This window comes from Ambystoma mexicanum, chromosome 3q, assembly GCF_040938575.1.
Source record: "Ambystoma mexicanum isolate Mex_15411 chromosome 3q, UKY_AmexF1_1, whole genome shotgun sequence".
NCBI classification, from domain to species: Eukaryota; Metazoa; Chordata; class Amphibia; order Caudata; family Ambystomatidae; genus Ambystoma; species Ambystoma mexicanum.
Genome location: NC_090926.1, coordinates 194065926 through 194083015, shown reverse-complemented (window position 1 = coordinate 194083015; position 17090 = coordinate 194065926). Strand labels below are relative to the sequence as shown.

At 48.4% G+C, this 17090-nt stretch overlaps 1 protein-coding gene across 50 annotated transcripts in view; it reads right to left on the bottom strand.

Moving 5' to 3' along the window:
• Positions 1-17090, bottom strand: part of NACA (nascent polypeptide associated complex subunit alpha) — a 140364-nt gene that overhangs the window by 58872 nt on the left and 64402 nt on the right. For all 50 annotated transcript variants that reach the window (XM_069653480.1, XM_069653491.1, XM_069653482.1 and 47 more), the window contains 3 exons: positions 6326-6403; positions 5165-5311; positions 4849-4977 (listed from right to left, as the gene is read on the bottom strand). In XM_069653480.1, coding sequence (XP_069509581.1) covers positions 4849-4977; positions 5165-5311; positions 6326-6403 — 354 coding nt within the window. The remainder of the gene's footprint in view (positions 1-4848; positions 4978-5164; positions 5312-6325; positions 6404-17090) is intronic.

Here is a 17090-nt window from a genome sequence, read left to right as displayed (position 1 = left end):
GGAAGTCCGAGGTACAACGGTTCAACCGTCTCAACGCACAGCGCTCTCTGCCTTTTCCAAAGCAGCTTAAGGTGAAAACAAAGAATTCATAAAATGAGGAATACGTGGGAGGACACTCCATTTGAAGTTGTTCTTACTAACAAAAGTGTCCCCAACATTCGGAGTGCTTGCACGAACAAGCAATGGCCAGGCCAAACTATTACAAAGGTTTCTAAATCATCAAAACTTTAAAGAGGGAGTTAGGGGTCCAGTAAGTATCGTTCCAACTCGCCCCGTAGTCCGATTCTTCTCAGGACTTCGCAGGTCTCCTAAAGAGGGCCCGAGGTCTATTTTCTCGCAGTCGGATTCAGCCCATGATGCACAGGGACTGCAGGTGCGAGCACTTCTCCGGTTGGTGACAAATACTGGTGTATGGTCTTCTGGTTGCAGAATGCAGCAAAACTCAATGCAGGGCCCCTCAGCACTGGACTGGACGCAGGAAAGCAGTTTTGAACGGCCACTGATGCACTGGGACACAAGAGGAATCACTTGCTGCGGTCAGACTACCTCCTAAGCTCGGGTCCCCTTGACGCTAGGACCCGAAATTGCACAGAGGCGAGTCTTATATCACAAGCTGAGGCTCCATCAAGTTACAGGCCTCAACTCGGAACGACGACGTAGTCCAAGCTCTGTCCAGGTGCAGGTATGAAGGCTCTTCGTAGGATTCCAAGTTGACGTTGAAAATGGAGGTTCCCTCCACTCCAAGGGTTACAGCTCCTTTGCAGGACTGCCTGCTGAAGATCACAAGACAGGGCTCTTCCAGGACAGCAGCAGAAGTGGATTGGCAGGCCTTCTTCCAAAGGGTCCACTGTCTCCTCAGAAGTCTTGCCGCTGAACAGGATACTTTGCTCCTTCGGTTTCTTCCGGGTGCTGGGGGTTCTCTTAGCCAAAAAGCCAGCGAAGAGCTGAAACTCCCACTGGCCAATGAACGATCTGGCCACACACCCAGCAGGTCAGATTCAAAAATAAAAACAAAAGTTTTGGGGGGTCCAAAGAAATTGAAGTGAATGTGCTGTTAAGAAATCTATCCCAACACCGGTATGTTGCCCGAACTAACTAGCCTGTCCCACTGAGTGTTGCTAGCCACTGGTGTCTCAAAAAGGATGTGCACAAAATTAACTACTGTTTTTTAAAATTAACTTTGATGCCTGCCCAACCGCGCACGCACGCGGCAATCAAATGTGCAAGCTCATCCTTGTCTGCCACTTGCCGTTCATAAATGCACGCATTTCAAGTTGAATAGTATTTTTAGTTACTTCGCTCCAACATCTGCTCTGCACTTCATCTTCTCCAAAACAGAACTTCTAATTACACACAGTTCACGTTAAAATAGCAAAAAGCAGATTTTATTGTACTTGTCATTTGTATAGAGCAAATTTTTCATGGAGCACGATTAGGGGGAGTGTACATTTGGCCAAAAAAGGCTTAGTTGGGCTAACCAGGCTAACTAGCGAAGCAACCCATGCAATCAGGCATGTGGATAGATGCTGAGCGGAGTGGGGGTGGACTCGATGCTAAAGACTGCCCGAATTTGTCATAAGTCTGTGCAGCATTGTGTGGTCAGGTGTTGAGGTGTAGTGTAAATATGTAGAGTTTGTGAACCGCACAACCAAATTTGGTCATCCTTGCTGTATACAGAGACGTGTGGATAGCCATGCCTGCAGCCAGTGAATGGTGTATTATATGTATCATGCTGCCATTGATGGCGCTTTGTTGGTGCAACCGCTCAGAAATTCAACCGTACAGTGGGTGAAAAAGCCTACATTTGTGACTGTACATGGAAACACCTACGGTTGGGCCCCTGCAATGGCGAGCCCCCCCCGCCCCCCTTCTTGCTCTGTGTGCTTCAATTTTTCACCCCATTCTTCCTCCTTTTTTTCACCTTCTGGGCCTCTACCCTACCTAGCTCCCTTAGGCGACCTCTCCCTGCTCTTGTTCACACACCACCCCAACCAACCTCCCCCTCCCCCGATTGGGTCCACCTCAAAGTGCAGTACATCTTAATAGTGTCCACCAGGGTAGCCCCCAGGCAAAGGGCAGCTCCCGACCATGTTGGCCGGCGGAACCTGCAGCAGTCAACCAGCAGTTGACTGCTGCAGGTTATCCCATTTTCATATCATGTAAAATCCTGTAGTTTGTTGCACATACGTATGTCAGCCATATCCGTCAGCCATACCCATCGCCTAAGCCAAGAGCGGTGCTTAGCCATATCTCGCATCTAGGTAGACTGTTCGCAACATCAGACATATTGGGTAAGGTAGCAACATCTCACATCTAGGCAAATTGTCCACTGTTGTACTCTCAGCAAAGGCACTTTCCCTCCGTCCGGGTATCCCAAACCTTGTAGTTACTGCCTGCATCGTTATACCCTCATCTAGGCATTTCTCCCTCTATCCAGGTGTCCCAAATCTAGGTGCGATTTCATTTTACGGTCTACTCTTGTATCTCCATTTGGGCATTTCTCCCGCTATCCAGATGTCCCGGTGCTACTGGGTTTTGCGGTCTACTGTGGTAGCCCTACAGGTGCCCCACCACCCCTCTATCCAGTTGTCCCAAAACCTGCTCACACATCTGTTGGACCCAGTTGGATGTGCCCCCTCTACTCAGTCACATAATCCGATGCTTTTGGAGTGGCACACCGTGACAGACAATTGTCCTCCCCTCCTCCCGTCCCCCCTGGAAGACTCTCCCACTGCAAAGACTTTTGTTCCAGGGAGCCCACAAATAGCAAGACAAAATAATCACAATGGACCAGGAAAAAGAACATGCCAGACCGACTCCATCCAAGCGCACAGTACTTATACCCCATACTACGTCTATGGACACAGGCCACAGGCATGGCTGGCCCTCCATCCATCCATCCATCCATCCATCCATCCATCCATCCATGCTCCCTAGAATGCAGCCATGGCCATGCTATGGTCTAGCAGCTCACATAGCCGTCCACACTGAAACACCCGACCTACCTCAACACCCGCCATTAGTAGACAGCGACAACCTTATAAATGAAATTCGGTCTAGCTCGGTACACATCAAATCTTTAGCACTCCACCAACAGCACCCACCCACGCGCCTGAGCTCTAGGTTGCTTACTAGAGCCTAGCCAACACACCCAAGTCCTAACATGGTAAAATGCACACATGCATTTTTAATTTAAACTTAGAACCTCCTACACATGGACTGCAGTCACCAAGGGCGTTCCAACCACAAAGCGCATTGAGGCCATACAAACGGGGAAGGTCGCTATATAAATGACATTCAATACATGGACACATGGCCACTGCTGCAGAACCAGAGCTTCTAAGAGCAAACTCACATTTCTTTCATCGCACTTTAAAAATGGTTGGTAGAGAGAAAAGTGCCTTAAATGGGGCATCTAAAGACAGATTACAGACCTGAGCATCCAAACATTTGTGCCCAGTTTTACTGCAATAGTTGTCCCAGGCCCTGTGTAGCTCCATGTTACCCAGCCTCCCCTTCCTGGTCTTCCTCTCCCCCTTCCGCCTGCCGTCCCGCCCACCGCCCCCGATTGGCGGACTCCCCTGGTCACAACCAACTCGCCCAGGGAAGCCCTCTGCCCGGCAGCTCTTCTGGCTAAGGGCCCCGAGGCAAAGGGCGGCTCCTATAGTGGCGGCTCCAAGATGCATCTGCCGGTGTCAGCAGGGGAAGCCAGTGAAGCCAGCAGCTGGCCGACACCAACAAAAGCTAAGTGTGGCATGGGTGGGGTGTCATGAACATTGGCCTGCATTGCATCCAAAAAGAAATGTGAATGATAGCATGTCCCACTCTTAGATAAAACTGACTGTCGGCATACATCAGTTAGATGAAATTGTAAATTGTGAATGCTAGCATGTGTCCACTTGAATGGAATCATGAACACTAGCCTGCGTCGCATCTAGATAAAAATGTGGATGAGGACATGTACCACACTTAGATGAAATTGTGACCGTGCATGCACCACTCTTAGATGAAATTATAAGTGGTAGCTAGTACCAAATCTACCATCTAGATAGAAAAGCAAGGAAATGGACGGAATAGACAAAATGGATAGAATACATTAAATGGATACAACAAATAGAATGGACGAAATGGTTACATGGATAGGGTGGACGGAATGACAGGGCGGAACGGATGAAATACGAACGTAAATGTTAACCTACTCCCCAGTTCCCTGCTGTTGATTTATATCCATATCCCCTCCTGTCGCTGTAAGCCCAGGCCCCTGTCTATGTATCCGTATGTCGCTCTCCTCCCCGCCATCCTGTTCACGTGCCTGGTCTCTGGCACTTTCAATATAACCATCACATCACTACGCTTACTCTACTATACACCATCATCCAACTAGACCACAGCTATACCCCTGACTAATTCGGCCTAGCTGTCCACATACGAACACCTCATCACCCTATAAAATGCAGCTAGCTGAGCACATTCCAGCTAATTGCTCACATATGCGTCCTCCAGGCCTAACGCAGCCAAAGCCCAGTCTGGATGTCCACCGACCAGACCGCACACAACAGATATACACAACACCACACCTAACGCTAGGATGCAGCCACCATCCGGCAATTACATCAGCTGCACACATCTGGTGCACCCAAGCACCCTACGACACTATCCCCCTTTACTGACCTGAACTACAGTTCCCTAGGGCATTCAACCTACCAGCGCTTTAAGGTCATAGCGCTATATAAATGCCAACATAACAGATCAATAATTTTGGTTAACGTCAAATCAGGCAAGGGTAAAGAAAACAACTGCTAGGGGCAGTTGAAGTGCTCGGTGCCCAAGGTAAGCAGCCTTTTTTACCTCCTCCTCTTCGCTCTCTTCCTGGACAGTTGGAGTCTGTGTGTTTTCCTGAATATTCGAGACAGCTTCCCCTTGAACCTTGAACTTCTCTGCAGCCGCCAGCTGTGCCTGCTGGGACAGATCTTCAATCTGCACCAAGACAGGAATAAGTTAGTGTTAACCGTGTGAACAAGAAGCGTGGAATAAGTAGTGTGGTACTACACGAGTAAGACAGAGGAAACGTTAATAGGTTGTCGATTTTGTAATGTAACACAATACACTTAGCGGACAACTCCTTCAAAGTAAAGGCTGGCAACTGCCCAAGTGTAGTACTCACTTTAGCCTCCCCAAAAACTATGTATGTGTCAGATGCTGGGCTCTTGTACACATCAGGCTTTGTGATGACAAAAAGGATGTTCTTTGATTTTCTGATGGTGACTCTGGTTACTCCGGTTACCTGGCGAAGCCCCAGTTTGGACATGGCCTGGTGGAAGAAGAGTTGAAGTTAAATTGAGAAAATGAGTATTAGGTCAGTCTGTACACACCTACAACATCCACCTCGGCCATTCATTACATACAAGTTCATAGATCTACTGACACTACCAAATACACCCTTTTGGGTGTAACTACTTTGCCGGAGACCAAAATTGATGATTCAGGCTAAATATACTTTTCCCGGTGGCCAACCTCGCAGATTTGCTTATTTACATCCAGCTGTGTTACCATCCCAAATGTTTCATATGCATATGAAGGCATGCTGTAGATTTCAGTCAAATCTTCAATAATTGAAAAGGGCACAGAAATTTGACAATGAGACTGGAAGCAGTCAATGGGGAGACCAAACACATACAGAGTTGTGTGCATGAGGCAGGCAAAGTAGAGGGCAGGAAGAAACAAAAAGCAGAAACAAAAAACATTTAAGATCAATTGTTAGAATTTGCCCCATAGTACATGCAGATTAAAGGGAATGGGGGTGATTCACAATCAAGTGAAATTAACCTCCCCAATAGAGTGAATTGCAGATCTGCAGATTGCTCGGAAAAGTGACTGAGTTTCTGCCAATAAGATACCATCCAGTTTCAGAAAGGTCTCTTCCAGAATGGCAAACCTGACCAGTTGAGAAGCTTACCAGTTTCCTGGAATTCAACACTCACTCATGCAGGGACACATGTGCAAACATGGCTGGGTGCTAGGTCTTTGCAATCAAGAGCAAAGTACACCACTAGAGAAGCACTAAAGAACATTCAAAAAATGTACTGCCCAGCTCAATGATCCCAATTTGAGCCACAACAAACTCCACCTAAACCCTCAACTAAGACATAATTTCTCATTTACAGATAATTAAATTAGGCCATTAAACGTTAGTATGGCATGCAGAGCCATGGAATAATGAGAAATGGCTAGACTGCATGCTAAATACTCACTACCCCCAAAAAGGTCTTGCAAAGAGGTTGCCAGAAGGCTCCAAGCAAAAGCTTAAAAATGGAGCAAGTCTCACCTTTCGTGCTTTTTTTTCACTCCTGCTCTGTTTCGCTTTGCTGACTGGTTCTTCGTCTATTTCGGCTGCTGCTGCAAGCTGTTCAAAAGGTGATGTATTACACAAAGGTTTTGTTTAGTATGGCTCCAAGCAGGCATTACATAAACAAATGTTCCAAAATTGATTTAGAGTGCATTTGACTGCTGCCCACTATGATTCCATTTAATATGTGAGCCCCTCTAACAGGAAGACTACTACAACCTAACAGTCAATCGAAACATTTAATGCATGTTCACACAGGAACAACAGTCCTCGCGTTTATTTGTGCAAGAATATAGCTGAAAAAAAAAAAAATATATATATATATATATATATTTTTTTTTTAATTGGCATTTAATGGTTGTACAAAACAAACCTTTAAGCTCATTTCCCACTTGTAAAATCCCAACATCAATCCTAATCTATTTCTCATAATCCCCATCATAAAACAGAAGAGGCCATTACTTAGTGTCCTTCCAATCTTCCATTGGTCTGTGGCCATATTTCTTAATTATTCCCGATATTAGATTTAACCAGGTTACTCACCGTAGTGACCCCCTTACTCCTAGTCCATAGGACCCTTTCCTCCATACTTTTGGGACATCTCTCCGTCCTGTGGGACGGGACCGGAGCACTTTGTAAAAAGCATCCCAATTTTTCTTTTCAAAAATGTGTCCTTCCTCTCTTTCTGTGCGGGGCCCGGCACCCGGCCGTAACCCCGCCCACCTTGGCTCCGCCCCACGCATCGCCCATCAGTCCTTTTCTATCGCCAGGTCAGAGACCTATTAGCAATAACAGAGGAACCTTATTAGAGGGGACAGCGGGCGTATGGAGGAAAGGGGACTATGGACTAGGAGTAAGGTGGTCACTACGTGAGCAACCTGGTTATAATCCTACGTCCCGTCCCCTTTCCTGCATACTTACGGGAGATTCCCAAGCACTCCTAACTGGAACTACGGGTGGATGGAAATACCCCTTATTGAAAAAGGTTCTTTAGCACAGCCTGACCAAACTGAGCATCAGCTCTGAAGCTCATGTCAAGACAATAATGCTTACAAAACGTGGATGGGGAGGCCCAAGTAGCTGCCCTACCGATGGACTCCCAGGGGACATTTCTGAAAAGCAACTGCAGCTGCCTCTCGCCCCGCACCAGGTGTGCATGAATACCCTTAGGAGGTTTCAGCCCTTGGATGGTGAAAGACTCCGTAATGCAGGCAGCAATCCGAGAAATAGTCGCCTGCTTACCCTGAGGGTTACCGAAAGTCACAAAAAGTTGAGAACTCCTAAGCTCGGAAGTCCTGTCAAGGTAGAATTTAAGAGCCCTTCTGACATCAAGACAGTGCAGAACCCTTTCTGCCTCTGAGGTAGGGTTCGGAAAAAAGACCGGCAGGGAGATCGACTGATTCAGATGGAATTCAGTTACCACCTTCGGTAGAAAGGTAGGGTTTGTCCGTAGAACTACCATGTCCTTGTGAAAGACCAAGAAGGGATGCTCCACTGACAAGGCCTGGAGCTCACTCACCCACCTTGCTGAAGTAACGGCGACCAGAAAGGACACTTTCCAGGATAGGTACTTGAGGTTCACCGTGGCCATGGGTTCAAAAGGCTTATGGCACAGCACCATCAGGACTACATTTAGGTCCCACGGCGGGTGCGGACTACGAACTAGAGGGTAAAGGCGCGTCAAGCCTGCAAAATGCCTCTTAACCACTGGGTTACTCCGAGAGTAGGAACATTGGTCTGTAGAAAGATAAGCGGAGACTGCTGAAAGGTTAAGCTCTGCATGACAGAACGTGAACACCCGACTCTGCCAAGGAGGACACGAAGGACAGCACAGTGTCAATCATAGCCACCCTTGGGTCCAACTGCTTTCCCAAACACCAATGACAGAACCTGAGCCATTTACTCCTGTATTGGGATCTGGTCGAGGGTTTCATGGCTGCCTGGATAATACACATGTTATGCGTAGACAAGTTAAGATGCTCTAAAGACCTGAACTCTGGCACCATGCCGCCAAGCTGAGCGATTGTAGGGAGGGATCCATGAGAGGACATCCGCCTTCAACTCCCACTCGTAGCTGACCACTGTCCGCCGGCTGAGGGCATCCGCTGTGACATTCAGCTGGCCCGGGATGTGCACTGCAAGCAGCCAGACACCATGAAGCACGGCCCACTCCCAAATCTGGATGGACAGGTCCACGAGAGGGGGGGGGGGGGGGGGGAACTGTGTTCACCCTTACTTGTTGATGTAATACATCGACACCACACCGTCCGTGCGTATGCGGTCCACCTTGTTGGCAATGATCTGTCTGAACGCCCCGAGTGCTAGGAAGATCGCCAGAAGCTCCAGATTTATGTGAAGGCGCTTGTCCTGAGGTGACCAGAGGTCTGAGACCTGTAGAAGATCTAACGTCGCACCCCACCCCAGGAGCTGGGTCCTGAAACCCTGCATCCACCGACAGGTTGGTGAGAGATGACCACCATTCCAGTCCACTCATGGAATCCGGAATCATCATCAGCCTGGAACCCAGGTCCACAGATGACGCCAGGAGCTCCGAAGAGCCACCTGGGACCGTCTCATCTTGAGACGAGCAAGAGGAAAAGCCAGCACACACGAGGCCATGAGGCCCAGAAGCCTCAGAACCAGAAGGTCGACATGCTCTCCGACTGCGCAAACATCTGACACGTGGCTAACAGATCCGCCATTCTGTCCCCGGTCAGGTACACTCTGCAGTCAATCGTGTTCCGGCAAAAACCCAGGAAAAGCAGGTCCTGCAAGACCGTCATCGCAGATTTCCACCAGTTCACCGACAGCCCTAGATGGAACAGGAGCTGAAGGAGAGACTGGAGATTGCCCGCTGCTGCCAGCGGGTAAGGGCTGCATAAGAGCCAGTCGTCCAAATATGGATACACATGGATACCCTGGAGACTAAGATAGGCCGCAATCACAGACAATCTTCGTGAAGACACGCGGCGCCGAGCTGAGGCCAAAAGGAAGCACTCGAAACTGGAAGTGCTCCTCTCCCAAAGAGAAACTGAGATATCTCCTGTGTGGGTTCCAAATCAGGATATGCATGTACGCATCCTGACGATCCACCACACTGAGCCAATCGGCCATCTGCAAGGAGGACCGTATCTGGCTGGGCGTGATCATCTTGAATTTCTCTTGGGGTAGGAAAAGATTGAACTGGGCAAGGTCTAGGATGGTGCGCAGGCCAGCCTGGTTGGGTGTGGGCACCGTAAACAGCCGTGAATAGAAGCGCTCCCCAAGGGGAACGGGTTCCACAGCTCTGAGGTCCAGATGTTTCTGAACCTCGGCTTTGAGGAGGGCAAGCCCAACAGCTGAAAAGGAGGGTTGAGGGGTGGGGTAGAGGGTAGAGGTAAGTGGAAGCCCGTCCGAGCGACTGACAAGACCCATCTGTCTCCTGCGATTGTCTGCCACACCTCCCAATGAGACGCAAAGCGTCCTCCCACTGGGGTCTCGTGCAAGCGTGGAAAACCCTAATTTAGTAGGTTTATTGGTGGCGTTGCCATCTGAACCCGAGGAGGAGGCTGAGGAGCGTGAGAAAAACAGCGTCCGTTGTTGCCTATGGCGGTTGTTCCCCACAGGGGTATCCACTCTGCGAGATTTTCAGTCGAGGAAGCCCCTAAAGCCAGAGGTAGATCGACTTTGCGACAACAGTTTCTGGGTTTTGAAAGGAGTCTTAACAAGGACCGAAAAGGACTTAGCTGTCTGAGTGCTATCCTTCGTCTTGGTGAGCTCTACATCTGTTGTAGAATGAAAGAGCTCCTTCCCATCAAACGGAAGGTCCAACACCTTGTCCTGCACTTCTTTTGAGAATTTAGTTTCATGCAACCACGCCTGCAGTGAGGCATCAACCCCCAGCTTAAGGCCCCGAGCCGAGGTGTCTACGTGATGAGCCGCAGCCTCCAGGAGATCCTGGGACAAGACCCTGGCGTTGGATAGACCCCCTTTAAAGTCTTCCAGCTTCTCAACCGGGATAAACTCCTCAAACTCCAACAGACCTTTCCACATCTGCATATTAGCTCCCGCTAATACCAATTCGGCGTTGGCCTGCCTGAGCTGCAAGGCCGAGTTGGCAAAGATTTTCCTCCCAAGGGAGTCAAGGAGCTTGTCCTCCTTTCCCAGAACCCGAGTAGCCGTTGTGGAAGTGGATGCTGCAGGCCTGGATTGCAAAGTGGCCGCGGCCACCACTGTGGAGGAGGGGGCAGACAAGACGACAGGGCCACCTCTTCCCGAAGAAAGCAGCCTGTATCTCGCGTCAATTCTGATATGATTGTGTATAGGCGTTATATAAATAAACTGTTTCAAAGCGCTTCAAAGCAAGGAAGGGAACAAGGGAAAATACAAAGACATTCTTACAGGCCATGAACAGTAAGGATGTGAAATTAACTATCATACTCGGGCTGACGACATTTCAGATAGTGCAAGTGCTAAGACATAAATAAGGAAGGGAGGGGAAGAGTGGGAAGGAAATGGAAACAGACAGGCGACTACCGTACTAGGCCTGACGACGTTTCTGGTAGAGCCGGAGGAAAACTAAAGGTGAGGGAGAGGGGTGCAGAAAGGGAGGGTAGGAACAAAACAAGTGACTATCGTACTAGGCCTGACAACGTTTCAGATAGTGCTTGTGGGGGGGGGGCAACAGTAAGGGGATAGGAGTGCGACAGACGAGGTTGCTATCATAGTAGGTCCAGGGACAATTCTGATAGAGTAAGTGCATAGAAGAAAGTAAGAGGAGGGGAGGAGATGGGAAAAGGGAGAGGGGAGGGGAGAACGTAAGCAGTCAAAAAGAGTGGAGAAGCAAGAGAGGAGAGCGAATACAATTGCAGAAGTCAGTAGTAACACAATGTTGCAAGCCAGGATACAAGATGAAGATGGAACAGCATGATTCAGGGCCACCATGAGTACAAGATGCAAAGGAAATCCAGCATGAGAGTTGAGAAAGGGTGACGCACCGTGAATCAATGAAGTCCATAAAAGTAAAATCCAGCATTGGCCACAAGACGGTGAAACTAGAATTTATCAGGACAGACTCCTGTGTGCAGGAAGGGAAGGGGGGGGGGGGCGTTGCACAAGGGAAAAACACGGGGGGGGGGCGGGACCTTCTCTGGGGACTGCTTCGGAACCTGAGGAGGCATCTCACGAGGTGGACAAATCCAGGGACATAACGGGGAAGGGTGCCACACAGGCTCCTCCCCCCGACGTATCCACATAAATCAAAAGGTGCCGACCCCGCAGGCAACAAAACATTGTGCATAAGAGGCACCCAGGCGTTCCAATCGTAAACTGGCCAATAAGGATGCACACAAGGCACTATGTTCACCCAAGGAACCAAGCCCTACACCTGAGGCCGACGGCATAGTTGTAGGGGTAGCACCCAAAATGGCCACCGTGGTCATGGTGGTAACGGGCACCATTTTGTCATCGCCTGAGGGGAACTGCGGCACGTGAGGAAGTGAGGCAGGGGTCCCCGTCGATTGATCAGGGGTCTTAACTTTAGCCTTAACATAAGGAACCTCGGCAGAGCCAGTACTATGAGGCCTGGAATGTTTCTACGACAAACTGCCAAATCAGCCTTCCCAGGAAGGACCTCGGCTCTGTCGAGCTTTCCTTCTTTGCCCCCTTAACAGATCTGGTGTCACCGCAAGACCAGGAACGTTGAGAAACCGCTTTCACCGGTAAGGCCTTGCCAGGCCTCTCAGAAATGTTGGTAACTTTAGCCTCTGAATGAGGGACCCAGGTCCGGTGACAGCCTTATCCGCGCAGGCCTCGAACATCCGCTCGGTAGCAGCAAGCCCCACCAAGGCCTCGGGCGCACCCCGGTCTTATTTTTGAGGGAAGCCGACAGACCTCAGAGAGAGCTCCGGTATCCCACGATTCAGTAGAACTGGGTCTACAAACAGCCCCCACAGGAGGGGCCTCAGAGCGTGCTCTGGTATCCACAGGCCCCTTACAGAGACCCTCAGAGAAAACTCTGGTACAATTATTAGGCCCAACGGGCACTTCAGGGTGAACCCTGGTGACAGAGCAATCGACGTCCCTCCCGGCCCGAGAGGAATCAGGCGTTTTTTCTTCTTGTCGATTAACGCCTGAAAATGTGAAGGAGTTTGTCAGAACACCACCTCCTACCGCTCCAACCAACATTGAAGTGCCCGGACCGAAAGGGAGTCGAATTAAAAACAGGAGTCCCAACAGTGATCCGGGCCCAAACACTCTAAACAAAGAGCATGGGGATCCGCCCTCGCGAAACGACAGTGACACAAACAATCTAGAAAGTCTACCAGAGAGGAAAAAAAGGGAAGAAAATCGAGGATGCAAGTGCATCCAGTCCCCAACCAGCGGAGAAAAGGACTGATGGGCGATGCGTGGGGCGGAGCCAAGGTGGGCGGGGTTACGGCCACGTGCCGGGCCCCGCGCAGAAAGAGGAAGGACACATTTTTGAAAAAAAGATTTGGATGCTTTTCACACAGGACGGAGAGATGTCCCAAAAGTATGGAGGAAAGGGGACGGGGCGTAGGAGTATACCCTTAAGTCAAGAATCGCTGGGCATAACATGACCAAATGGTGGAGTGTTGTCAATCGTACAATCTTCTTTGCATAACCGGCAAATCAATTGTCCATCTCCATGTATCTGTGGTCTCAGGATTTCCCTGGTCGGAAACAAATCGAGACGGATTCTTAAAAATTGTAGACTGAAGAACCAATTGGGGAAGAGCTGCAAATACTTGGGTAGACCGTTTAACTTATTTTCCACACCCAAAGGCTTTCCATAAATGTTAAATGACTGCATTTCGTCCTGTGTCTGTATCCATTCCAGCCTGTACAATTTCAGCTTTAGCTTGTCAGGATTTTGCAACAGTGTAGAAGTTGTTTACCCCAGCTCTTCGAGGGACTTTGTACAGACACTTTCCAATTTTCGTAATGAACACTCGACTTTCCCTCTTAAATTCGCTGCAAGGTCCTAAAGCCGCCCCTTGGGTTGACTTCCATGCGTTTTCTAAACAACTGGAGCTTGTCTTCCATTTAACTATAGCTTTAAGCGACGTAAGGCCAAATTCCATCCGTATGGCCTGGATCAGTAAGTTCTTCGGTAGGCCCAACACCTTCTTGCAAAACAAACTTTCAATCGTCTGCCAGATCCAGACGTCACAATTCAAGGATGTCTCAGCCCCATAGGTTAATATAGGGATGGCCTTCATCCTGTAGAAGCTGACCAGCGGGATCATTGAGAAGCCTTCAAGGTAATTCGGCCCTGCGATGCTAGGTTTTTTTGCTTTGTTCCGAAGCGGTTCTGGGAACTTGTGTTTAAACAGATGCACGGATAGGTTAATGATTTAACCGCCTGTATTTTTTCACCTTGCAGGTACCACGCTTCTACTCCTTTCCCTTTTATCGTCGTTGAGGTACCAAATGCCATAATGATAGACTTTACTGGATTAATCTGCAACCCACTGGATGAAATGTATGCAGAGCGTCAAGTTGCCTCTGAAGGCCTACTGGTGTTTGGTCGGCCAATACAATATAGTCTGCAAATAGAAGGCGGCCAACCTCATCCGTTCCCAGCTTGGGTGGAAAGCATCTCGTGCCCAGAAATGCTCCATCAATGTCCGAAATAAAAGAGGTTAAACAGTTGAGGTGCAAGCAGGCACCCTCGTTTCAAACCCTTGGTCGTTGATATTGGGTTTGTAAGTGCGCCCATAGTATTGACCCTTACCCTTAGCGTTGTGCCTGTATAGAAGTCTTTAATGGGATTCATGATGTTAGTTGAACAGCCCCATGTTCCTTTTTCGACCAAAGGGCTGGGCACTTTATGGTGTCAAACGCTTGAATTAGGTCAATGAAGGCCAAATATGTCCTTGCTCTGTTTTTCTCCGCTCTTGCTTTGAGGATATTGATGAAAATGTTGAGCGTTGTCCCTATTCCTTTGACAAAACCAGATTGCCACTCATCCCTGTTGGTTGATGTTATTGTCCACTGGGATAGGTTAGAGTAGCAAAAGGTTTGCTAGCCACATCAAGTAGCGCCATCGGTCGATAGTTAGCAGGGTCCGACCTCAGGCCGTTTAATATATGGGCCCAATTATTGATGTCTTCCATGACAAAGGGATTTTATTTACCTCTGTAATATACGAAAACAGAACAGACTGGAGTTCGGACCATTGAGTAGGATTTTTCTCTTGGATTGGTCAATCCATCAGGCCCTGGGGCCCGGGAATTACTCAATTTGCAGATGCTTGCCATGATAGACTCTGCAGTTCGGTCCAGACCGTCCCACTTTGTTTCAGTACATTTGCCAACTAAAGTATTCAATGGCTCATTATCTGAGAACTTCTTGAAGTAGGCTGTCCAGCTGGTTGCAGATATAGAGTTAGTCAAATGCTTCTTGGGGCCCATCTTGCCGAGTTAATACTGACCAGATTTCGCCACTATTCTGAGACTTGATCTTTTCCAGCATGTATTCGTGTTTTATTATGCAGTTTCAGACAATTTATGTACTGTTGTATCAATTTCCGAATTTGTTCCGTCAGGGCGTTCTTTCTTCAACTGGACAATTTTCTGACGCATGATCTTTTTTCTGGCTGACACTGATCGTATGTACGACAGTGCTTTAATGTGTGTCGAGTAACCTTTCCTTTTTTATTTCAAAGGCATTGAATACATGTATAGTCCACTGTCGCCCTTCCCCTAGTTGATTTCAGTAGGGCGGTTTCCTCTTCTAGATTACCTGTCAGTTGATTAATTTTGTTTGACGGAATTCGACGGCGACGAGTTATTTCAAGTGTTATTTCAAGCCAGGCTTAACAAGTTGTGGTCACACGATTCCTTCTTGATTAATAATGATTTCACATATACTAGCATATTTTTAGATGTATACATGTAATCCAAGATCTGGCCATTTGAGTCATTTCTGTTCACATTACACAGAAAAATGTATCGTCCGACAACTCGGGATTGAACTAGAGCAGGAGAGTGGTGAAATGTGTTTAAAGTTTGAGTGGAGCGTGTGTGAGGGGGTGCAGGTCACCAAAACATTTGGGTGGAGGTAGTGCAAGAGGGGGAGAAGGGAACTGGTGCAGACCTCAAGGCTGATTGCTGTGTCGCGATCCTCCCAAATTCTGCAACGGAATGAGTAGCCATGCAACGTGTTGTACTAGTGGCTTTCTCAGGGCAGTTTTTAGTCACCAATTGCCAGAGACTTTAGGCATTACGTTAGGTTAAAGGATAATTGTACCGTGCACTATCACCACCGGAGTGGTCCCTTGGCGGCTCCGAAAAAGGGAAAAGAGGGAGGGTTGAGTTAGTGGGAATAAGCTGGAAAAGTGCAAGAGACCAGTGATGTGCTGTTGGCGGCCTCAGCCCGGTGGGTCCGTTGGCTGGGCCTGGGGTGTTTTATGGTCGGGAGTCATGTACTGTTGCGAGTCTGTGTGTTTTGTTTGTTGTTGTAGTGTAGTGAAGTTTGTGCAGATTGTTGTGCTGTAGGATTGTGTTTGAGAGGAGTATGCAGATTGGTGAAATTGTTAGTGGATTGGTTAATTGGCATGGTTGTCCTGACGTGAGGGGCTGAAATTTCCCATTATCTCCAGTTGGGGTGTGGGGCATTTCTGTGTCTGTCCTGATCTGGGCCGTCCAATGCCCACAGTCCCTTTCACACATGGCCTCCACTCCCAATTCATAATCTCACCCAAGTTCGGCCTGGGCCGCCTGTGAGACACCGGTTTGTATGTAGTGCAGGCAGACGCATGTGTCTCCCTTCAAATTTGGCCCATCTATATTTGGCGTGTGGTGGCATTCATCATGTGCAGGCTATCGTTCCCAGCCCTTTCGCCACGAGGCACATGCTAGGGCCTGCATTACGTCCAGGGGCAGTACCTGCTTTTATTCATAGCTCATATGGTCTGTGTCCATACAAAGTTCACAACTTAGTTCAAGTGTGATAAGTGCTTGCATTCACACAACTAGTATGGTACCTGGTAGCAATTATGGGGCGGGTGAAGTCCTTGACTGCGGTTGGCCAAGGACTGGTTTCTGTCCTTATGGGTGTTGCTTGTGTTCCATTTGACTTGCCGTTGTCTCTTATTGCGGCAAGGGTTTCTCTTGTCAGTTCTGGGTGTTGTCAGTGTCCTCTTAAATGAAGTCATCCTTTGGAGTTTCCCCTTTCGGTTGTTTCAGTTATTTCAGTTATGAATCTGTGGTATTGAAGAGCCAGATTTTTAGTAGCTTTCTGAATTGTAGGTGATCTTTGGTGTTTATTTCTTTCGGTATGTTGTTCCAGGTTTTAGCAGCTAAGTGGGAGAAGGAGGAGCCTCCAAGTTTTTTCTTAAAGTATAGTTTTTGTTCCAAGCGGATTTCATTGCTTGATCTGAGGAGTCTCGTTGGCTTGTAGATATTCTGCTCCTTGTCCGCCGATTGCCCTGTGTGTCGTTCACACTGTCTTGAAGTTGATGCAGTGTTTGATTGGGAGCCAGTGCAGTGTTTTTAGGGCTGGAGTGATGTGGTCTCTCCTGGATAGTTTGAGGAGCAGTCTGGCTGCTGTATTTTGGATCCATTGTAATCTCTTCTTCAGGAGGTATTCCGAGGTAGAGGCTGTTTGCATAGTCGATTCTGGACGTGAGGGTGACGATTGTGAGTGTTTTGTGGGTAAAGGAAAGGAAAGGTAAGATTCTTCATGCTGTGTGGAGGAGGAAGCATTTTTTGATGATTGCATTTATTTGTGGTTCTAAGGT